General features: G+C 47.8%; 1 protein-coding gene and 1 long non-coding RNA gene across 7 annotated transcripts in view; one reads left to right on the top strand and one right to left on the bottom strand.

The window, feature by feature from the left end:
• LOC307218037 overlaps positions 1-23916 on the bottom strand; it is a 157060-nt gene that overhangs the window by 87179 nt on the left and 45965 nt on the right. The gene's annotated exons all lie outside the window — the stretch shown is intronic.
• The window catches only part of ZNF512B (zinc finger protein 512B), a 58481-nt gene that overhangs the window by 30649 nt on the left and 3916 nt on the right, over positions 1-23916 (top strand). For all 6 annotated transcript variants that reach the window (XM_079979189.1, XM_079979192.1, XM_079979191.1 and 3 more), the window contains exons 11-17: positions 204-305; positions 2748-2918; positions 4352-4543; positions 5837-5938; positions 7008-7070; positions 9390-9488; positions 12035-23897. In XM_079979189.1, the coding sequence (XP_079835315.1) occupies positions 204-305; positions 2748-2918; positions 4352-4543; positions 5837-5938; positions 7008-7070; positions 9390-9488; positions 12035-12322 (1017 nt within the window). In that variant the 3' untranslated portion in view covers positions 12323-23897. The remainder of the gene's footprint in view (positions 1-203; positions 306-2747; positions 2919-4351; positions 4544-5836; positions 5939-7007; positions 7071-9389; positions 9489-12034; positions 23898-23916) is intronic.

Raw genomic sequence — 23916 nt, 5'->3', positions numbered from 1 at the left:
ATAATAAAAAAGAGGAAATAAAGAGATTCTCACTTTTCTGCGCTGGCATCATTCTACAATAGATGCATAGTGCTGGATAATGGTGCCAGGGTGCTGTGCCTTTTATAAAATGCCTCTTTCTGAGGTGAGAGGCAGACAACGGCCCATGGCTTGTATGAAAGGCTAAATTAACATTGCAGGTTTTCTCGATTCCTTCCCTGCAGCCAGTTCCTGTGGAAGCCGCTGCCCCTCTCAGCGAGCACGAAGAGCGGGAGAGGCTGAGGAAAGTACTAAAGCAGATGGGGAAACTAAAATGCCCCGTTGAGGTACTTCTTTTCTCTCTTGGCTAATATTTCCAGCAGAAAAAGAGCTGGGGTAGCCAGCGAATTTTTCAGTATGATCACATGTTACGCATGTTCATCAGGTGCGTTTGACGTTAGGTGGTAAAGCCAGCTGGTTGAAATCGCACAAATTTAACGCTCAGAAGGCAAGGAGCTCAAAAGCTCTCTTTGTTCGGGGTTTCCCCGGCACAGAAAGAGCTTTTAAACTCTTCGCCTTGCTTACTGGGCTCTGGGATGCTTGTGCAATATCTTGGGATCTCACGAGAGCATTCCAGAGCCCAGTAAGCAAGGCGGAGAGCTGTTAAGTTCTCTGTTTTGCTTTGGGACGCAAGGCAGCATGGATGTGCTTGTCTTAACAGAGCTAAATCTATGGCCCGCAACTTCACTTTACGTTTAAAGCAATATCACTCCCCTTTAAAAAGTCATAGCTTTCCCCCAAAGAATTCTGGGAACTGTCGTTTGTTAAGGGTCATGAATGTTCTCTGGAAAGACAGATTGATTGTTGAAATACCCTGGAAATTGTAGTTCTTGGGGGCAGGGAAATAGGGTTCCCCCCCAAAAAAACTCTCAGTTCCCAGGATACTTTGGGGAAAATAGTGCCTGTTTAAAGTAGTATGATAGTGCTTTAAAGTTCGATGAAGATTTCCCCTTACCAATGAGTGGATTTCATCACCGCTGCCACAATGTTTGCCGGCTGGGAGATTACAGAACACCTTTCTGGCTTCCTAGCAAAGAGCAGGACTCATCATCAGAAAGCAGCTCCAGCAGACACCCTCTTTTCTAGCTCCCTAAATTGACACGAAGGGATGCAGGTGGCACTTTGGGTTAAACCACAGAGCCTAGGGCTTGCCGATCAGAAGGTTGGCGGTTCGAATCCTTGTGACGGGGTGAGCTCCCGTTGCTCGTTCCCTGCTCCTGCCGACCTAGCAGTTTGAAAGCACGTCAAAGTGCAAGTAGATAAATAGGTACTGCTCCGGCGGGGGGGGGGGGGTAAACAGCATTTCCGTGCGCTGTTCTGGTTTGCCAGAAGTGGCTTAGTCCTGCTGGCCACATGACCCGGAAGCTGTACACCGGCTCCCTCAGCCAGTAAAGCGAGATGAGCGCCACAACCCCAGAGTTGGTCACGACTGGACCTAATGGTCAGGGGTCCCTTTACCTTTACCTTTTAAGTTGACACAACTGCTGGACAGAGAGCATACAGCTGTGGGCAAATCTCTGCCATGCTGCCCTCCTGGCCGGGTGAGGGGAGGAAAGGTATATTGCAGAAGAGAAGTGGCAGTAGCCACCAAAACTTTAAGAAGAGCATGGCTGTTGAATTAGGCCAATGCGCCCCCCCCCCCATCTGAGCCAGCCTCCCTTTTCTCATGATAGCCAGGCAGATGGCCCAGTGGGAAGCTGGCAAGCAGGACTGAGCCCATTGGCATTCTCTCTGCCTCCCCAAAGTGGAGGTAAAACAGGGCGGATTTGGTTTAAATCAAATCAATTTAAATCACGATTTAAATCACTCATCAGTAAACAACTAAACAACAAGACTTGATTTAAATCATTTTTTTTTACAGAAAAACTCATTCTTGCATATTTACAACCAAATGAAGGTTTCATTTTTGGAATAATAAATTTTCAGAGTAGTTTTTACAGTTATATAAAAAATTACTGATTTGGTTATACTATTAGAAGTACATAGACCGATAATTTATGAAATGATTGTGAGGTTTAATAAGTTAACTGTTTATATTTGGACAACTTTTCTGCTGTACTTCATTGGAAGGAGAAAAACAATCATTTCCTTAATAACAATTTAAACAATTTATTTAACTAAAACAATAATAGTATGGCATACGTATCCATGTTTGTTAACTGATGTGGTTAAACAATTAAAAAAACCAAATAAACTTAGACTGAGTTTTAGCACACATGAAAAACTTAAAACAGATCCTTATTTCCTGATGAATAGCTTTTGGGCCATAATGTAACTTAAATAGAAAACTATCTTTAGAAAGATTTTTCCTCCGAAAGCATTTTGTTTTAAAAATCCGATTTAAATTTTAAAAAATCTGATTTAAATAATAATTAAAAAATCATAGATTTTTATCCACCCTGAGGTAAAACAGCCATCGTGGTTAGTAGCCATTGATAGCCTTATGAGGAAAAATACAAAACCTTGTACAAAGCCACAGAGACTTGCGAACTACCCAACCTAAGATGAAAAATCCATTGAAATCAGACATTATAAGTTCATCGTAGGTTGGGTAGTTCGCAAGTCTCTGTGGCTTTGTATAAGGTTTTGTATTTTTCTCAGAAGACTGATAACTAATGTGTAATCATTTTGGTAATTATTGATAGCCTTATGAGCTGGTCTCACCTGCTTTTGAACCCATCCAAGTTTCTGGCATTCCCACCGTGTTTCTCCTGTTCATCTTCCTACAGGGATGTGTGGCTACTTTCTCCAGCCTTATGGGGTACCAATACCACCAGAAGCGGTGCGGGAAGCAGCTGTCCGAGGTGGAGAAGCCCGTCTTCACCTGCCTGCACTGTGGGAAGACGTACAAGTCGAAAGCAGGACACGACTACCACGTCCGGTCAGAGCATCCGTCCGCGGTAAGGCCCCCCCGAGCCTCTTCCCTCCAGCCCAACAGTGTCACGCTGTTGAGTATCATTATGCTGCAAGACATTACATTTTGCAAAGTATTTCCTCATCTTTTGTTTTTTTTAGAAAAATAGTTTTTATTTGCATTTTTAATGCAAAACAAGCAAAAAACCACACACACACACACACCCTTTCCTCCGCCCCCCAATTGTACAACTTTCATAACAATCTCGACATACAACTAAATACCTAGTGACTTCCCATCCACCCTTTTCCTGGTTTCTGTACTTTTCTACTAAATTGCCTGTTCCAAATTTTTACTCTTCAAATTTATTCCTCTGCTAATTTCTGCTAGCGCCTGTTCTGCCGGGTTTACTCAAGACAAGCTAGGTTATTTACTTGTTTATACTGGTTCTTTAAAATATCCAATAAACATTTTCCAATCCTCCTTATATCCTTTATCATACTTTTCTCTTACCCTATTCCTGCTGCCAGTTCAGCATATTCAAGCAATTTAAACGGCTACTCTTCTCTGGTGGGTACCATACTCATTCTCCACCTTTGTGCCAGTAAAATTCTGGCTGCGTTGGTGGCATATAATAATAATACTACATATCTTTTTTTTACAATTTCCAAAAGGAATGTCTCGGGCTTTGGGGGGAAGGTTTTTATGAATATCTTTTTTAAATCATTGTAAATTACTTCCCAGAATTCCCCAATTATTTTACAAGACCACGACATGTGGAAAAAGGTTGCTTCTACTTCATTGCATTTCCAAAATTTATCTTTTTCTTTTATCAACATTTCTGCTAGTTTGGCAAGGCAACAATGATCCACTGGTGGTGTTTGTGCAAAACCTATTTCTCTCTCAGCCTTTGTCTCAGCTTGCTAAATTTGGTTCTTTGAGTGCTGCTGATTTCAATACTCCTTATTTTAATGAATTTTTTTGTTTTGGGTGAACCACCTTGATTTTTTTTCTTCTTATAATAGAAGGCAGTGTTACAATTATTTTAAATACAGTGCACACATTTAACACGTGCAGTTTTGAGTGTATGCAGCTGAAGGCAGGTTGGTTGAAAGTACGCAAGTTACCGTATTTTTTGCACCATAACACTCACTTTTTTCCTCCTAGAAAGTAAGGGAAAATGTCTGTGTGTGTTATGGAGGGAATGCCTATTGGGTGGCATGCCTACGGATTTTCCTCCTCTAAAAACTACATGCGTGTTATGGTCAGGTGCGTGCTATAGAGCGAAAAATACGGTAAATCCAAACCTGGCGGGGAGCTTAAAAGCTCATTCTCTGGCTTGTGGATCCTGGTGACAGCCTTTGACATAGAGTATCCAGGCTTTCTCATGCTGATGCAGAAGATGGGGCTGACACTGGTTGTCGTTCTTTGGGTACCCCTTTCCACCTTCACCCCCTTCCCCCCCCCCCGTCTTCTCAGCCTCCTGAACAGCCCGAGATAAAGCCTGAAGTCAGCCTCGTCGAAGATTTCGAGAGGACTCCGAGCGGCAGGATCCGGCGCACGTCAGCCCAGGTCGCCGTCTTCCACTTGCAGGAAATCGCCGAGGACGAGCTAGCCAAGGACTGGACCAAACGGAGGATGAAGGACGACTTGGTCCCCGAGACAAAGCGAGTGAGAACCCGTCACACACCTGAATTTTGCTGAAGGCGGGGTGCAGGGAAAACAGGGTCTGTGGTCTTGGTCTGGGGCACGTGTTGGGGTGTGTGGCTTGGGGGTTCTTCAATTGGCTGGTTTGGAAACAAATTGAAAATCAGACAGGCGCCTGACCAGAGAAGCCAAGCTTAGGGAATCATTTTTGCAGGACCAGGTACAGCTCTGTGGACAGCAGGGCTCGCAGCTTCAGTACCACTCTGTTGTTGCTTGCAGTGATCACGCTCCAGCCAGGGCTAGCAGGCCTATCCACCAGCTACTAGTGTTGTACTGAGTTAGCATGCTCTTGTTATCTCCCACTTGGATTACTGCAATGCGCTTTACGTGGGGCTACCTTTGAAGGTGACCCGGAAACTGCAATTAATCCAGAATGCGGCAGCTAGACTGGTGACTGGGAGTGGTCGCTGGGACCATATAACACCTGAGAGACCTGCATTGGCTCCCAGTACGTTTCCGAGCACAATTCAAAGTGTTGGTGCTGACCTTTAAAGCACTAAACGGCCTTGGTCCTGTATATTGGAAAGAGTGTCTCCACCCCCATCGTTCTGCCCGGACACTGAGGTTCAGCTCCGAGGGCCTTCTGGCAATTCCCTTGCGGCAAGAAGTGAGGTTACAAGGAACCGGGCACAGGGCCTTCTCGGTAGTGGTGCCCGCCCTGTGGAACACCCTCCCATCAGATGTTAAGGCAATAAGCAACTATCTTACCTTTAAAAGACATCTGAAGGTGGTCCTGTTTAGGGAAGTTTTTAATGTTTGATGCTGTATTGTGTTTTTAATATTTGGTTGGAATCCACTCAGAGTGGCTAGGGAAACTCAGCCAGATGGGTGGCGTATAAATAATACATTATTATTATTATTATTATTATTATTATTATTATTATTATTATTATTATTATTATTATTTGCCTACTAGATGTGCATATGCACAAGGTCCTCAGTGTTTTCTTTCTCTGCCACTGGCTGAGCTCTCCTACGTCACAGTGCCTGTGACAAAATACACTCTTGTTGATTTCATCTCTTGTTGATTTCATCTCTTGTTGATTTCATCCCGTTAAAGATTTGTTCATTTTGGTGAAACATACATACACACACACGCTCCAGCCAGTCTTTTTAAACTTGGGAAAATGAAAATAACAGAATCGTTTTTTTGGGGGGAACTTGTTGAAATAATAAGCAGATTAAAAGAATAATAATGGAGTATTTTTGTAGAGCTGTGTTTTAGATGCTGATTAACCCCTGCTTCTCGCCTGGCAGCTAAATTACACCCGTCCTGGGCTTCCGAAGCTGAACCCGAGGCTTCTGGAAACCTGGAAAAACGAAGTGAAGGAAAAAGGACACATCAACTGCCCTAATAACGTGAGTGCCTTGTTTTCTGCAGGGCTGATTGGAAAACGAAAGGGATGTTATGTTTTATGCTGTGTTATGGACATGCTGTGGGATGCGGGTGGCGCTGTGGGTTAAACCACAGAGCCTAGGACTTGCCGATCTGAAGGTTGGCAATGGTTGGTTTGAATCCCCGTGACGGGGTGAGCTCCTGTTGCTCGGTCCCTGCTCCTGCCAACCTAGCAGTTCGAAAGCACGTCAAAGTGCAAGTAGATAAATAGGTACCACTCTACCACTCCGGCAGGAAGGTAAACGGCGTTTCCGTGCGCTGCTCTGTTTCGCCAGAAGCGGCTTAGTCATGCTGGCCACATGACCCGGAAGCTGTACGCTGGCTCCCTCGGCCAGTAAAGCGAGATGAGTGCTGCAACCCCAGAGTCTGCCATGACTGGACCTAATGGTCAGGGTTCCCTTTACCTTTACCTATGGACATGCTGCAGATTGGAACAGATCTCTTTCTGAGTTCTCCCGTTCTTAAGGTTTCATGGCCAGGGTGCCCAGTCCCTGAGTTGAAAAAGTTGCCTCTCCCTGATCTCCAGGAAAGGCTTGTTAACAGGGCTGTGGGGAGGTGCGAGGGATGTCATTCGCAGAGCAGGTGAGAGGCATTAGCCGGTTATCACGGCCACTTTGAAAAGGTGCGCGGCTCTGAAACGGATAGCGTCTCTGCCCAGGCGATTAGCCCAATTTGCCTTTCCACATCAGACTTGCGACCGGCGGTGCCGTAAGATCTCCCGTCGCCCAGCAGGCCTCCCGTAACTGCTTGAAAGCGCCTTGAATGTTCAAAGGTCCATTTAGGGACGTGTTTTGCCTGCCAGCGACGGAGCCACATGACTCCCATTAGCAGTAATTAGAAGCAATGTGGCAAGATCCCAACAGGCAGATCGCCTGTAAAATTAACCTTGTGACGGCGAGAGGGAGCTTGCAAAGAAGGAGAGCCTTGTGGGGATTTGGAGGGGGGCGGTCGCTGCAACCCCATGAAAGGGGGAAAGGAAGGGGGGGCATACAAAACACTACTTAACATGTGCTGCTCTGTTTTCGCTTCCAGTGCTGCGCTGCCATCTATTCCAGTGTGTCCGGTTTGAAAGCCCACCTTGCAAACTGCAACAAGGTAAGGCATTTCTTCGGCTTATAGCTTAACTTCATTGTTATTATTGATTAAATTTGTATACCGCCCTTCATCAGGAAGATCTCAGGGCGGTTCACAGCATCAAAATACAAAATAAAAACACAAAATACACAATGAAAGCAAAAACAAAACAATAACCACTCCGCTCCCACAAACACATATAAAAGGACACATAATGTTAATCAGGCAAAGAGGTGGTTGAAGAGGAACATTTTTGCTTGGCGCCTAAAGATGTACAGTGAAGGCACCAGGCGAGCCTTCCTGGGAAGAGCATTCCACAGACGGGGAGCCACTGCACAGAAGGCCCTGTTCTTGTGTTGCCACCCTACGGATTTCCCATGGAGGAGGCACACGACAAAGGGCCTCATGGTGATCTCAGGGTCTGGGTTGATTCATATGGGTAGAGGTGGTCCTGGAGGTATTGAGTTCCTGAGATGTTTAAGGCTTTGTAGGTCAAATTCAGCACTTTGAATTGGGCCTAGAAACTAATTGTCAGCCAGTGCAGTTGGGCCAGGATCAGTATAATATGCTCAAACTCATGCTCCATGGAGCAACCTGGCCACTGAATTCTGCAACAGCTGAAGTTTCCGAACCTTCTTCAGAGGCAGCTCTGGAGGATGTCATAGCCAGTGGTATCCAAAACCCGTGATGAGGTCATATAATGGCAAGGTTGAGAACCCTTCCCTGAGCGCGTAGGCGGAAATCCTTTTCCCAACTCTCACTCCCCGCCCTCAGCTTTCAGCGCCCTCTGCCAAATTCAAGCCCCTCATTCATTTTCTGACGGATCAGAAAACGGCTGGCTGGTTCATTCAGATGCTTCCAGTTGTGTGAAGATGCACCTATACTCGATGTCTGGTGCTTGCCTGCTTCGCATTAATGCCACAGATCCAGCTGCAAGCATGCTCCCGCGACTCTCACTACACCCCCTCTCCCTCTGGGAGCTCGTACATCACCGCATTGTCAATAAAGAATATATTACGCATTCTCTAGTGGCAGATGGAGGCAGAGTAGGGAGCTCATTCGTTTTCCGCAAGGTCAGCGGTAGCAGAAATCCAGGGTTTTAATTAGCTGCTCAGCAACCCAGAAGAGAAATTTCAAAAGCTTTATTGATCAGGTTCGGCCATAAATTAGAGGAAGCCTCTACTCCTCGTAGCAGGCTGCAGTGTAGAATGAAGCTGCTGTTCTGCTCCACGTGGCAGCTTGGGTAGCCTAGCGCAACGTCGGGGATGGCCAGCTCCATGAGGGGTTCAAGCTGGGGCAAGTGGAAGATGTTGCTTCAGCAACAGACAGCTGTTAGCTTTTTTGTGATGAAACAGATGCCTTGCACAAGACTTGAAGATAAATCTTTGCTTGTCAGGTTGGCAACAGTTGAACAGGTATTATTCAATTAATATTACTATTATTGTTGTTGTTATATTAAATTTACATATTAATGAAAGCAATGTGTTTCTCTCCCTTGAGCCAAAGAGAGGGCTTAGTCCTTCATAGCAGTGCATAAGTTACCGTATTTTTTGATCTATAAGACTCACTTTTTCCCTCCTAAAAAGTAAGGGGAAATGTGTGTGCCTCTTATGAAGCGAATGCAGGCTGCGCAGCTATCCCAGAAGTCAGAACAGCAAGAGGGATTGCTGCTTTCGCTGCGCAGCGATCCCTCTTGCTGTTCTGGCTTCTGAGATTCAGAATATTTTTTTTTCTTGTTTTCCTCCTCCAAAAACTAGGTGTGTCTTGTGGTCTGGTGCGTGTTATAGAGCAAAAAAAACCAAAAAACAACAACAACGGTATAAATCCATAGCTTGCCTGTCCTCACAAACTCCTCCAGACAGCGTCTGCTGCTTGAAGTCACCACACTCCCATGTTCTCAAGGAAACGACGATAACAAAATAAGCAAACCAACTGCCACCATTTATTCTTTGCGAAATATATTTACAATGCAAATACAGTACAAATACTAACAACCACCTCGGAATGGACCTTAGGTAAGGCGGGGGTTGTAAGCTCCTCTGCCAAAAATGCCTCATCTTTTGCCCTCCATCTCACCTGAGCGAGCCAGGTGACCCTTTCTGCTAAGTTTCCAAATGCATGAAGTTCTGAGAGGTTCCGGTGAGAGTTAACCCTTCCCCGGATCCCCAGGGGAGGTTCTGACCCCCACCTGAATCCTACTCCATATATGAAGGGACCTCAAGATTCCCTGGAACCTGAATGGCACAGTGCCAAGGTCAAATCTATCCTATGTAGATGATCAGCACATCTCCAAGATATCCTCCGGGGCTGAGCTCACACGGCTGGACCTTTGTATTGCAGGGAGACCACTCCGTGGGGAAGTATCGTTGTCTTCTGTGTCAGAAGGAGTTTAGCTCAGAAAGCGGAGTCAAGTACCACATTATTAAGACTCACTCGGAGGTAAGTCAGCAAAGGACTTTGGGGGGTGTCCGCCCCCCCCCTGTGAAAGCTGAAATTCTTGTGAGGCCTACAGGAGACTGGTCCCAGTGAGCTGGAATAAATCATTATCCTTTTCTAATAACATAGGAGCGAATTTCAAAGTTCCAGCTGACTGAAATTAGTCCCCCAGATTTGCTGCCTTATTTTCCAGTAGCTAATTTTGGGGGGGTTGTGGGGAGGGTTTCATGAAGGGGAGGGGACTTTAGGCCGTTCATCATACCCTGCATCAAAGGCAGTCTACGTAACACCCTCTCAGGGACTGGGCAGATGATTAGGAGTGGTGGAGACCCTCACCCCAAGAGCTTCCCTAAACAGGGCTGCCTTCAGATGTCTTCTAAAAGTCTGGTAGTTGTTTTTCTCTTTGACTACTGGTGGGAGGGCGTTCCACAGGGCAGGCGCCACCACCGAGAAGCCCCTCTGCCTGGTTCCCTGTAACTTGGCTTCTCGCAGTGAGAGAACCACTAGAAGGCCCTTGGAGCTGGACCTCAGTGTCCAGGCTGAACGATGGGGGTGGAGATGCTCCTTCAGGTATACTGGACCGAGGCCATTTAGGGCTTTCAAGGTCAGCACCAACACTTTGAATTGTGCTCGGAAAGGTACTGGGAGCCAGTGTAGGTCTTTCAAGACCGGTGTTCTGTGGTCTCTGTGGCCGCTCCCAGTCACCAGTCTAGCTGCTGCATTCTGGATTAGTTGTAGTTTCCGGGTCAGCTTCAAAGGTAGCCCCACATGGAGCGCATTGCAGTAGTCCAAGCGGGAGATAACCAGAGCATGCACCACTCTGGCGAGACAGTCTGCGGGCAGGAAGGGTCTCAGCCTGCGTACCAGGTGGAGCTGGTGCCCTAGTCCTGAACAGGGACAGGAGTCAGATGTCATAGAAACAGTACAGCAGCTGGTTGACACCATGCCCCTTGAAAGAGAGCCAGGCGTGCCCTTCGTGTCTCTGGGCGGAAAGCCAAACAGAAAAGGAAATATTCCCTTGTCGGCCACCGTAGGCAGCAGAGTCTGTGAGATAGAGAAAGTCAGCGGCCAGGGGGAAGAGCGGGCACTCCAGGGAACAGTCCTATTTCCTGATCTCCGTGAATTAAGTAGTGGGTGGACATAGCAGACGACACAGAGATTTCTCCAAGTAGGTCTTTATAAGTAAGCTAGAATTGAACTGAACAGCAAACAGCTCATCCGGCCTGCTTTTATAGGCAGCCGGCTGTCCACATTGTAACAACAACAGCCCAGGATTAACTTACGAGGACCTGAGTGAAAACCATATATAGTCATATCTCGGGTTGAAGTAGCTTCGAGTTAAGCATTTTTGGGTTGCACTTCGCGGTGACCTGGAAGTAACGGAGCACGTTACTTCCAGGTTTCGCTGCTCGCGCATGCACAGACTCTAAAAATGATGTCATGCGTATGCGCGGAAGTGGCGAATCTCCTTTTGTCTCCTTGGTTCACCCAATATGGGGGAAGGATTTTGGGGCAAACCCCCAAACTGAAGCAAGTGATTGCAGCTCAGAATGGTTCAAGTGGGGATGAGGTGCTTCGTTTAGTTGTTTATTTAACTTCTGAAAACCGCCACTGTCAGGGGCTCAGGAGCAGAGGCACAGGGAAGAGAGGAGATGGAGAGCGAAGGGGAAGAATCCGAGGGGAGCGTAGGAGAAGAGGACAGTGGACCGAGGGATTCCATGAGCCTCTCCAGCGAATCGGAAGATTCACAGAAGGGGGCGCCAGTGGCCAGGGGTAGGGGGTTCCCAAGGGGAACGCCCCAGGAGCAAGGGGGCAGCAGGGACTCCCAGAGCAGTAGTTGGAAATCAGGACCAGCTTCCCCACCAGAGCAGAGTGGGGGGGAAGAGTCCCAAGGATCGGGGCCAGTGCATTCCCCACCAGGGAGAGAAGATAAGGCAGGGCTGACCACACCTCCATCGTAGAGTCAGACAACGGAGGGGAGGTCAGATCCGGCCAGTATCCCGGAAGAGGGAAGCAGTGACAGAAGTAGTGTAACGGTCAGGAGGAAGGTCACTGGGTTGGCGCGAGAGGCAAGTTCAAATGTACAGGAGCGCGGGACAGCAGAGAATGAGGATTGGGAACCGGGTCCTAAAGCCCGCCGGAGGCAGGGGGAGGAGTTAAGCGACTCAGCGTCAAAAGAGTCCAGAAAGGGGGATGCCCCAGCGGGCAGGAGGACCCAGAGGAGGAGAAAGCAGCGGAAAAGGTGGAGCAGGGCTAGGATCTTAAACTGGTGTCAGAGGGGAGGAGATTCAGACGGGACTTCGCCGGTCTAGGGTTTAAGACGTAGAGCTGCGCGCTGCGGCTTTGAAATGGAAACTGAACCTCAATAAAGACTTTTGTACATTACGACAGCCTCGCGTTGGTCCTCTGTGAGCTGGGACCTAGGGGCAGCTCTGACAGTCACGTTTGCTGGTAGTTGTGGTGTTGCGGCAGAGCTGTGGCCGCTGCTATTCCGTGCCGCGTCCGAATCAAGTTCCCGACTCTGTTCTCCTTTCCTTCCTTGAACGCAGAACTGGTTCCGGACTTCCACGGAGGCCATCCGGAAGAAAAAGACCAGCGAGCCAACCGGTGCCAGCCACGAGGAGAAGAAGAAAAGCACAGACGGGAAGAAGAGGGGGCGGAAGCCGAAGGAAAGGCCTCCGGAATCTTCCGCCAAAGGCAAAGAGATAGGCAAGACGAACCATAAGAAACCGGCGGGGCCCTGGGAGGCCGCGGACTTCAGCCCCGATGAGAGAGAGCGAGGTAACAAGCCCCCCCACAGCAAGAAAGGGGGGTCCAGTAAAATGCCAGAGAAATAAGCCGTTGTTTTTTTGGGGGGAGAAAACAAAACAAAACTCTCTAATGATTAGTTTACAGCCCAGGGTAATGGGGCGGAAGGAAGGGGAGAGCTACTCCCAGTATATGCTGGGCCCCTTCTGCTCATCCCTTTTTTAAAAACGAAAAACCACTTTAAATCACGGGACGTTTTGTTTTCACCACTGGAAGAAGAGAACGAAGCGAGGAACGGCCGCTGCGATTCTTCTGTCGGAAACCTCTGCAGATTGTACATAACCCCCTGTGGGTCAGGCGCCCCGCGTCCATGGGCAGGTGGAATAGTAAGGTGGTTTGTCGGCGCCCTCCTTCCTTTCTTCCTGCTTCTGAATTTGAACCCGATGCTGTTCAAGCAAAGAGAGAGAAGGAGAGGGAAAGAGAGCAAAGGGGGTTTTGCTCAAGCAAAGGGAGAGGAAAGTGCAATAGGAACCCAGGCGTAAGCTGGTCGAAATTCTTTTTTAAAAAGCTATTATTATTTGTGGATTCCTTTTCAGGTAGCAGTCATGTGTTAGGAAATAGAGCTGGTGGGAATTTTACAGATGAAATTATTGTTGTGATTGTGGTTGCGAACCAGCTTTCTTTTATAATTTTCATAGGAGATGCTTTTTTACGAAGGAAAAAAGGAAAAACAAAAACCCTTTGACGACGGACGTTTCGGGATTGTCGTTTCGTTAGGTTCTGCTCACGTTTTAAACGTTGCCCTGATTTGGGACCCGGTTCCCCGTTTTCAGTTTTGGGAGCTATATCCTTCAGTTGTCAAGGTTTGGGGATGAGGGCGGGGAAGGGGGAGGGTTTTGGCAATGAGACGTTTTTGGAAGCAGACCTGTGGGGAGTTTTGAAAATGGCCGTTCTCTCGCTGCGTCAATTCTTGCCTGGGAGTCCCTGCAGGGGTCAATCACAAACTTTTTTTTGTAAGGCATACTTCTTTGAGGGGAAGCTTTGAACGGAAACCGCTTATTGTGGTGCGAAATAAATTTTGAGAACGTTTATTCTGCCTGGAGGAAATATCAAACCATAAAGGAGCCACAGAGCCGTGAATATCTTCTGGGCCTCAGTTCCATCCTCTCTCTTGTTCCCTTGTTGAGCACAGAAGGTCTGAAGTGGGATGTTGAGTCACGTTTGCTGGAATCTTCCATGTGGTCGGAAATGCTCCTGTGGTGTAGCGCTCAGAGCATTGGATTGGGACCCGAGAAACCAAGGGTCAGATCCTTCACTTGGCTGTGAAGCTTGCCGGGTGACTTTGGCCCAGTCACGGCCCCTCAGCCTAACCTACCTCACAGGGTTGTTGTGAGAATAAAATGGGGAGAGAGAGCATGCTGAGTGTAATAATAAGCAAGTAAATCAAGACAAAAGCAGAGTTCCTAGTGGCGAGGAGGCTTAATCTCACATTCAGGAAAACACGGGGAGAAGTCATCCTTCAATCCTTCCTTTCTCTGTAGGGGAAAGTTGGGGGGCAGAGATGGGGTTCGATATTTCCTGCTCATGCAGAATGCCTGAACTTGGCTCGTTAAAACAAAAATACCAGGAAGGTCTCGCCAACTATAATTCAATCATCAGTTGACTTCTGCAGCGCAGGGGGATGCCAACCGTATTGGGCCAGTGGGCACATTTGGGATTTTTAGAAAGTGCCGTGGGCGCCGGTCGCAAAAAGGCCGCCGTGGGGCTGTGGCGTCATCCAAGATGGCTGCTGCGAGAGTGCGGCATGATGCAAAAACAGCTGCTAGGGAAGGGGGAGCCAGCAGGATCTGAGCAGAAAGATTGAACAGGGTCTCTCGTGCATTGTGGATTTTTGAGGGGAATTTTGCGGGGACCCTTTTTGCAGGCGCCATTGGAGGTATGGAGACCTTGGTGACTCCTGCTATAGAGGGTGGGAAGTGTACTTGAATAGGATTGGGTGTGTCCTGGCGTGTTATATTATGTTAATTCAGCATAACGAACACCTCAGCATTTACCTCAGCTGGTGGGGCCTTGAGTTGAAACCAGTCACTCCGCCATCACATGGCAAATGAAACCAGTATGTGTTGCCCAGTATCAGGAATCCCCAGAAGTGCTTTTTGGCTATATCCTAAAGCGCCATATTTAGAACACAGGAAAAATTGTCTAGGTTCTCAATAAGGTTATAAACGCTCTTTCCACCATCTCTGAATTTTCAAAGGATAGACACCTCTGGCCTAAGGGACCGCTTTTGGGATCAAGGCTGGCTACTGTTTCTGCCTAGAGGGGGGTTAAGGCACAGGTAGCTTTGTTGAACTACAACTCTCATCAGCCAAGGCCAGCATTGAGAATGGTCAGGCCTGCTGGGAGTTGTAGTCCAGTGATGGAATAATGGAGAAATCAGTCCCATTTAACTTTGATGAAGGTGTAGCTCTAACAGTCTTCCCCCAACCTCATGCCCTCCAGATGTTTTGGAGTACAGCTGTTATGGCTGATGGGAGTTGTCGTCCAGAACATCTGGCGGCCACCAGGTTGGGAGAAACTGAGTTGTACCAACCCTTGCGGTATTTGGCAGAAGAAGCCAACTGGAAGTCTTTGAAGCCTAGAAGACACTTTGGGCCTGTCTGCTATCGATGCGGTTGGCAAGTCTTGGGGTTTGAATTGACGATTTTAAGCTTCAGGGCTCCTAGGAGAAGGAATGGGATGATCAAATGAGAAGCCATAATATAGGATGGCAGTGTTCACATTGAGAGCTTTTGGCATTCACACACACATTCATAGAATCATAGAGTTGGAAGGGGCCTGTGGCTCAACTAGTCCAACCCTCTGGAATGCAGGAATTTCAACTAAAGCATCCATGACAGATGAACATCCAACATGTGCTCAAAAACCTCCAAGGGAGGAGAGTCCACCATCTCCCATGGGAGTCCGTTCCACTGTCAAACAGCTCTTGCCATCAGAAAGTTCTTCCTGGCGTTTAGTTGGAATCTCCTTTCTTATCACTTGAAGCCACTGGTTCGAGTCCTACCCTCGGGAGCAGGAGGAAACAAGCTTGCTCCATCTTCCATGTGACAATATTTGAAAATGGCTATCACATCTCCTCTCAGTCTCCTCTTTTCCAGGCTAAACATGCCCAACTCCTTTAGATGTTCCTCATCTAGTTTCTTTCCCTTAACCAGCCAAGATGCCATCCTTCTGAATTAAATGTGCAACCCAATTGACCTCTGTAGTTGCAACAACCCAACAAGGCAGAAGTGCTTATGGAGGAGAACTGGGCATCAGTTTGCTTGTTTGTTAGCCTTGTTTGCTTTTTGAAGCTTGCACTGCTGAAGGCACAAGCTACTCCACCCCACTGCCCCTGGTTTCAGTTCCACAGTTTGTACTGAAAATCGGTAAACGCCAAGGGGGCTATCGGCACCCACCTGCCCCATTATTTTCCAAATGGTCCTGGGGTTCATGTGAAAGTGCGCTAGAGATCCGTAATGGTCCCTTCAAGCTGGCCAGGGCTGATGGGCACCAGGTTGGTGAAGCTGGCTTTAGAGTGATGTGCAGACAAGGCCGATGGCAGCATGACAGAAATGCTTTTCCTGCACCGGGGTAAAAGGAGGCCACAGTGTCTCCAGAACACCTTCCATGCCTTCTGCTCTTTTGAACGATTTCTTGTCTCCTGCCTTTGACGCTATCGTCAAGGTAATATCTAATTTAATGGTTTTAGCACAGGGAAAACTTGGGATGGAAGCTACCGCCTAATGAATAACAAGGCCGAATGATCTCTCCCATCCCCTCTCACATTGAATTTCAGAAGGTAAACTTTTTTTGTTAATTAAGCTCCTGCCATTATTTCTCTCTCTCTCTCTCTCTCTCTCTCTCTCTCTCTCTCTCTCCTTCTCTCTCTCCCCACCAGTTCATAGTCCTTTCTTCACGCTGGAAAGACCTCATTCAGTAATTTCAGAGGGGCGGGGAAATCATTAACGGCATGCCTAGAAGTGTCAGCTTAACTCTTTGTCAGGCTGGCTCCCTGGGGAAATCTAAGGCTGTGTGGCCTGTCTTGGCAGCTGAATTAAAACTTCCTCATTTTGCCCAGTCAGAACTTTTCCTTGGCCGGTTCAGTTCAGAGAAGCCACAGATGCAAGACTTACCAACTGCGTCACCTTTAACAAGATAGCTGCCTCTTTTTGCAAAAGTCTCTCAGTCTTTGAAAAGCAGGAAGGAGGAGGAAGGGAGCAGAGTTCAGCGGTAGACCACCAGATCTACATAACAGGGCCACCCGCTTCAAGACCTGGAGCCTGCAGTTATGCGAGGGACATCTATCTTGCTTATGCTTCTCCCGAGGACTGCTCCACACCAGATGAAGCCGCAACCCAGTGTTCTCGCAAGGCGGCCAGGATTGGCACAGTTTTGCCAGCCCAGGGTGGCAGGCAGGTGCACCTGCACCAAGCAGGTGTTGGGCCACATTCAAACACTACATGTTCATGAGTACGCTTAAATCGTCTTAAGGTCCACACTTTAAAAAATTGTACCGTTCAAAATGGCCCTGGTTGCGAACGGGATCCGTTCCAGAGGCTCGTTCGCAACATGAAAAGAGCGCAACCCACTGCGGCGCGTCTGCACATGCACGGGTTGTGATTCACCGCTTCTGCGCATGCACATGTCATTTTGCGCTTCTGCGTATGCGCAAGTGGTGAAACCCGGAAGTAACCCTTCTGGGTCGCCGCGGGACATAACCTGAAAGAATGTAACATGAAGCAAACATAACATGAAGTACATGGCTTCAACTTTTTAATCCACCCCCCCCCAAACCACAGCTTTCTCAAATACCATACTGTACTACGTTTCCTTCTGTGGGAACAAGGGTTGCTGTTTCTCTATATCCGTATTCGCATACCCGTATTGGGACCATAGGGAGTGGGACATGGTGGGTGAGAGAGTATGGGTTACGTCAGCCCTGCAGAGTAGCGCACTGCAGTTATGCCCGTGGGTGGGGGTGGGTGAGTGAAGTGTATGACAATCCTGCAGGGTAGTCTATAGAGTTGTGGCACCATATTTTGAGCACTTTTTGGGGGGGGGGGAAATGCAGAGGGGATGAGGGGAGGGCTCTCAAGCTCACGGTAGGAGCAACACAGGGTGGGGAAAGGGGCGATTAATTGCTATCCCACCCATATGATGGGGGGGAGGGATCTTGTGGGTAGGTTGCTGCTGCTTGCAAACAAATAAATGGATATATTCGTTTCAGAAGGCTTTTGCACAAAAAAAGGAAAGAGAAGAGAAGAGGCAGTGGAGGCTGTTTCAAAATATCAGATGAGGTAGTGACCTTTGGTCAGGACCAGCCCTACCATTAGGCAGGTGGGAAAAGCAGTGTTTTTGTGGGTGCCACGTAGCCTGGGTGTTCTAAGCTAACCTGCTGCCCTCAGTTATAGAAAAGGATACTGCCCCATCACCAGTGTTGGTGTTCAGCCAGTCCAGTCGCCTTCCATACTTGGAATTGGGAAGAGACCACCATCTTGTCCTTTGCCTCAGGCGTCTAAATAATAATAATAATAATGAATTTTTATTTATACCCCACCCTTCCCGGTTCAGGAAACTGGGCTCAGGGCGGCTAACAACAAATTTAAAACACTTAATTGATGCTACAAAGAAAAGCATAAAATACGGTATAAAGCATAAATAACAATAAAATCAAAAATCAATCTAGGGGAGAAATGTCTTAGTTTTGCCACCACTGTAAAGGTGGATCCGCGATCCCTCCTTAAAGCACTTAAACCCTTTGCTTCCCCTCCCCAGATTGATTGTTTACCATGTGGAAACGGGTTTAGCAGCGGGTTTAGCAGCGGTGGGGAAAGGGGAAAGCACAGAACTACAAAGATGTGCTCGGATGCAAATGCCGCAGATATAATTAGCTCTCGCTTTGCAAGCCAAAGCCGTCCTCTGTGCTCCACAGCCTCACTTTATAGATTTGCTACCTGTGGTTTTAGCAGACGGTTGGTAAAGAACAAAGCGGATGGAGGGGGAAAGGTTGTTTTCGTTTGTTGAGCGCCTTAAGTGGGTAGGCCAAAGGCAGCCAGAGATAAATAGCAGCTGATAATATCTTGCCTTTTAACCCTGGAAACCTGGCAGCTGGGTAAGCCATCCTACCTGACTGTGGCACGACTGGCTCACCTGGCAGGGCAGCACTGGTCCACAGCAATAGCCTCCTGGCAGCAGCGCCACTGTTGCTTACTGCTTGGCTGGCCGTGATGGTGAGGTTTACGCTGTGCAGTTGCCCCAATGAGAGCAACAGATTGCCTCTTCTGTGTTTGGGCAACCTAGCTGCCTCGCCCCTCCTGGTAAATGGCAGCAATTCCTGTGCCAGGAGGCTGTTGCTGTGGTTGTGCCACTCTGGGAGAACCATTCCTTGACTTTAGTGCGGACTGTCTGAATGAATAGTTCAGTGGTATAGCATCATCTGTGCATTCAGGAAGTCGCAAGTTCGCTCTGCTGCATCCTTCCTTATCCATGGTCCGCCCAGGCTGCCTCGCTGTTCCATCCCACCAGAGTCCCTTCCTTCCTTCCTGCTTGTTTCCTTCTTCGCTTTTCCTGACTTTAAAAAGTCTCCTTCCTCCCCTTTGCTGTGTAGTTCCAGAATAATTGGAAGGACAAGCCGAGAACAAGCCAACGTGTGTGTGGGTGCTGTACCCTGATGTCGGATGATTCCCAGTCCCAAATATAACCCCCTACTCTGTCCACCCCTAGTTCTAGCATCCATGATTACCCCATTCACCTATGGCGAGCAATAGTTGGGCTGCAGGCGATCCTTCCGTAGAATGGGAGAGAGCTGGTTCATTCACATTGTGTCCTGCTGATGATAAAGTCAGGTCTGGGCAAGGCAGCGAATGGAAATGGTTTTGTATGCTTCCAACGACGTGTTTGCAAAGGTTACGCTTTCTGCTAGACAAACTCCCGGGCTGTGCAATGCTTTGCTTTTCTCTCAAGCCCTTGCATTATCTCAAGTAATCCAAATAACAAGTCACCAATGTTATTATCTCCTTACTGCAGAGGGAGGTTAAGACTAAGAAGCTAGTCTAATAAGCCAAGCCAGCGAGTTCATAGCTGTGCTGAGATTTGAGCTGGGAACTCGTAGCTTATTTGCTTAATGCAAGATCCCTTCCATTTACGGCTTTGGGACGGAAATGTAGCCTCCCTAGAGTACATCTCGTTTACTGATGCATGGAGATATCATGGCAACAGCTCGTCTCCAGAGGCACGAGTGACATATTTCTGGTGTCCTCCAGAGGCTGGCTGCAAAATAGACTTTGCCGGTTGGGTCGGACTGCACGTTTTCTCGCTGGTTGTGTGCGATAGGCATTCGCGTTGCAGGCATTCATTTCCTGGGGATTCAGGGGAAAAATAATGCAAAATCGGGCCTTTGCTCTTGTGCATTTCCGCTTATAGACTGGTGCAAACGGATTGTTAGTGAGAACAGCCAAAATGTCTCTAGGTGAAAAGGAAGTGAGAGTGAACTGCAGCCATAAGCAGAGTTTCGATTTCATGAGTACTTCGGATGAATGGGGTTGTAACCTGGAGGGGAGCACTCAGGGTTGCAAGCGGCAAATCCTGAAATGTGGGAGCTTTTTGTGACAACCCCCACAGCCCTGCCCCTCCTAAGAATATACCGCAGTAATGAATTTTTGCCTACTGCAGACATTAGGGCTTCAGTAACGAACCAGTTTGTTTCTTACCCCCAACTCCCGCCTTGCTTAACATGCAGGCTGGCAAAGAGTTCTGTTGAACTCAAAAGCTTACTGTCGTGTGACATTTTGATAGATGAAATACTGTAATAAAAAGAAAGTTGAGGTTTGTCAGAATAAAAGTTAGCAGTTCAGCCCTTTAGCCATCCACGCGAATGTAATGTACCTCTTCTTCTGATTAGCTTATTTCAGATGTGGGAAGCCCGGCCCCCCAGGGGCTGTTGCATTGCAGTGCCCATCACCCTTGCCGGCCGGAGTTGATGGGAACTGGAGTGCAAATGCTCCCTGTCCCTGGCTTATTTGCTGGGTTGTTTTTCCCTCTTTAAATTTTTTTTTTTTATAAATATTTATTGAGATTTTTTAAATACAAAATGCAAAAATGATAAACAATATAACATGTATCATAACACATTTTTCAAAACTTCTTTGGACTCCCTCACGTCTCCCACTCCCACTTACATCATTGTGAACTTTTTCCAGCAATTTATCATCTTATTTACATTCTTAAATCTCGTTCAATTAATTTAATCTAATAATTCTCCAAAAGTTTTATATTTTCCTCAATCTCACTTATCGTCAAATTCAAATCTAATTCAATGGTAGGCAGTTATTTATGATCTAGCATCCTTCTTAGCATTCGACCAAATTACAATACTTTTGTAAATAAATCTTGAATTTCTTCCAGTCTTCTTCAACCCTCTCTTCTCCCAGGTCTCGAATTCTACCAGTCATCTCGGCCAGTTGCATATAGTCCATCAGCTGCATCTGCCACTCTTCCAGTGTGGGTGTTTTTCCCTCTTTTATTTGGCATGCCAAGGAATGGCAAGAAACAGACCAGGAGACGATGCCATCACCTGCTGTGGAATGCGTGCTGGCGCTTCATGCATGCCCTGGGAGTATCCCTCCCAATTTTGGCTCCCAAGAACCACCTCCAAGCCACTCCTGCTACCTCAGTTTTCTTAATGAAAAGCTATTCACCTCAACCTGTCGTTGATTTCGAGTGGTGTACGGAGAATGAACCAGTTCAGGACCCCATGAGTCGCCCAGTCCAACATCTCATTCATGTTTCTAGGCTGTGCTCCCCAAACCTGGTGCCTTCCAGATGTTGCTGGACTACAACTCCCATCATCCCTGACCATGTTGTCGGTGGATGATGGGAGCCAGAGTCCAACAATCTCTGAAGAGCACCCGGTTGAGGAGGTGAGCCTGGATCATGGAAGTCTGTTTCTTCGGCTTCTGAAACCTCCTCTTCCCAGTCCAAACACCACTCCCTGGGCTCTGATCCGCCTTCTTCCCTGTAGCGTGGTGTAGTGGTTAAGAGCGGTGGGCTTGTAATCTGGTGAACCGGGTTTGATTCCCTGCTCCTCTACATGCAGCTGCTGGGTGACCTTGGGCTAGTCACACTTCTCTGAAGTCTCTCAGCCTCACTCACCTCACAGAGTGTTTGTTGTTGGGGAGGAAGGGAAAGGAGATTGTTAGCCGCTTTGAGACTCCTTAAGGCAGTGGTTCTCAACCTGTAGGTCCCCAGATGTTGTTGGACTACAACTCTCATCATCCCTGAGCTCTGGCCTTGCTAGCTAGGGATGATGGGAGTTGTAGTCCAACAACATCTGGGGACCCACAGGTTGAGAACCGCTGCCTTAAGGGGAGTAAAAAGCGGGATATCAAGTCCAAACACCACCACCACCACCACCTCCTCCTCTTCTTCTTCTTCTTCTTCTTTTTCTTCTTCTTCTTCTTCTTCTTCTTCTTCTTCTTCTTCTTCTTCTTCTTCCCTTCAGGGTTCCCTAGCTGGTTCCTCCTACCGCATCTCTGTGCCCAACCAGCCCCTGACATGATGCTTCAATCTTCCAACACTTTTCTTTCTTGGGGGTCTTCCACTAGGCCAAGGGTGGGGAGCCTCGGGTCCAGGGGCCCAGTATCCAGGCCCCTCCATCTGGTCCTCAGGAACTCTCACCAGGCCACGCCCCTCTCGACAGGCCACACCTCTTGGGTCCAGCTTTGCGCCTGCCTCAGGCGTGTTTGCATCTTGGGTGGAGGACAAAGGGGGTGTGTGTGCGGGTGTGTGTGTGTGGGAACTAGCCTACTTTTTCTTCTGGCCCCATCTACCCCTGGTATGTTGCCCCCAGAAGAGGAAATGGCCCTCAGGATGGTCTAGACCAGTGTTTCCCAACCTTGTGCCTCCAGCTGTTTTTGGACTACAGTTCCCATCATCCCTTGCCACTGGTCTTGCTAGTCAGGGATGATGGGAGTTGTAGTTCAAAAACAGCTGGAGGCACAAAGTTGGGAAACACTGGCCTGGACTGTGCAATAACTCTCTTTTTTTTTTGGGGGGGGGGAATCTAAAGCCATAGAGTGTCATCCTCCTTCGGAAAGCCATCAGCATCTCTGGACTCTTGTCCTGAAGAAACTAGATGTATTGCAGCCTTCCCCCAGCTGGTTGGAGCCAATGGGATTTGGAGTCCAAGCATCTGGAGGGCACCAGAATGGGAGAGGCTGCCTTCTGTGGTGTAGTGGTTAAGAGCGGTAGACTCGAAATCTGGTGAACCGGGTTCGCGTCTCCGCTCCTCCACATGCAGCTGCTGGGTGACCTTGGGCTAGTCACACTTCTCTGAAGTCTCTCAGCCCCACTCACCTCACAGGGTGTTTGTTGTGGGGGAGGAAGGGAAAGGAGAATGTTAGCCGCTTTGAGACTCCTTCGGGTAGTGATAAAGGGGGATATCAAATCCAAACATTCTTCTTCTTCTTAAACAGATAAAGCTCTGAAGTTTGAGTGGTGTGTTTCTTGGGGCTGAAGGGGCCGGTTCACAAGACGTTTTGTTCCTGAACCGTGTGGCTCTTGTGCTGTTAACCCCCTTCCAAGCGAAGGACATAGAAGCTTGCACTTAGATTTAGAAAAACACACGAAAAAGCCCAGATAACAGGAAGAGAAAATATATCTTCAATAACTGAAATAATAAAGTGTGGAGACTTTACACATTTACGCATGCGTTCCTGTGCACAGATTATTTTGCCCCAGTCTGAACATTTGTGGATTTTTATTTATTTTTTAAACTAGATTTAAGAAGAGTTGGGAGCAATGCATCACTGGGAAGGGGCTAATGTGGGTGGATGGGTTCAAAATATGACGGGCTGTTTTGGGGTGGGGGAGGGATCTGGAAGAAGAACTCCTACCTCATTTTCCAGCCAGTGCAACCCAAATTTCCTCTGGCTCTAAGTGACTTCAGGGTTTTGTTTCGTTTTCCTGCCTCGATGAGGGCCAGGAGCTTATTTTTTACACAATGAAAACCAACGTTGCTCAGGGTTCACCGTGAGCAGCAACCTCTCGTCCTGTTTGATCCTGTTCTCACATTTGACCTCAGAAAAGTTCTGCCGGAGCTTTTCTCCCTGCGATTGCTGCACTCACAACACAACTCTATGTGTGGCGGGTTGTTCCATCTGAACACGCCATTCATGCTGGGTCGCCGTCATTTCTCCGCAAATTGTGTTGCAGCCACTGCCATAAATAATTTCTGGACCAGCTAGCAAGTGAAGCATTAAATTTCAGTTTCAGGGAATATAGGGCCAGGCAATGAGCATCCTATATATATTTTTAAGCCCTCTGCCCCCCGAGTTTCTAGAATCAACCCACCCTGTTCCACTGCTCCCCAAGACTTGTGCAGATTCAGATGTTGCTGCTGAGAGGGAGGTTGGAGGAGCTCAAACATACATGTGCAATCACCTGTGTGCACCCAGAGATGCTCTTTGCAGCATCAGCTGATCTTGGCAGAAATGCTTGCAACTTCTTTTTTGAGATGGTCATTCATTGTGCATGCCCACACCTGCATTCTTAGGATTATTGAGGGCATCAGGTGGAAATCGCCAGCTTTTGTCCTTCCTTCCCCCATGAAAGGCGTCCTGTACTGTTTTCTGCCCATTTTGCA

The sequence above is a fragment of the Podarcis cretensis genome (assembly GCF_951804945.1).
Source record: "Podarcis cretensis genome assembly, chromosome: 6".
In the NCBI taxonomy this organism is placed as follows: domain Eukaryota; kingdom Metazoa; phylum Chordata; class Lepidosauria; order Squamata; family Lacertidae; genus Podarcis; species Podarcis cretensis.
The sequence above is the reverse complement of the archived record's forward strand: the minus strand, read 5'-3'. Positions and strand labels throughout refer to the sequence as shown.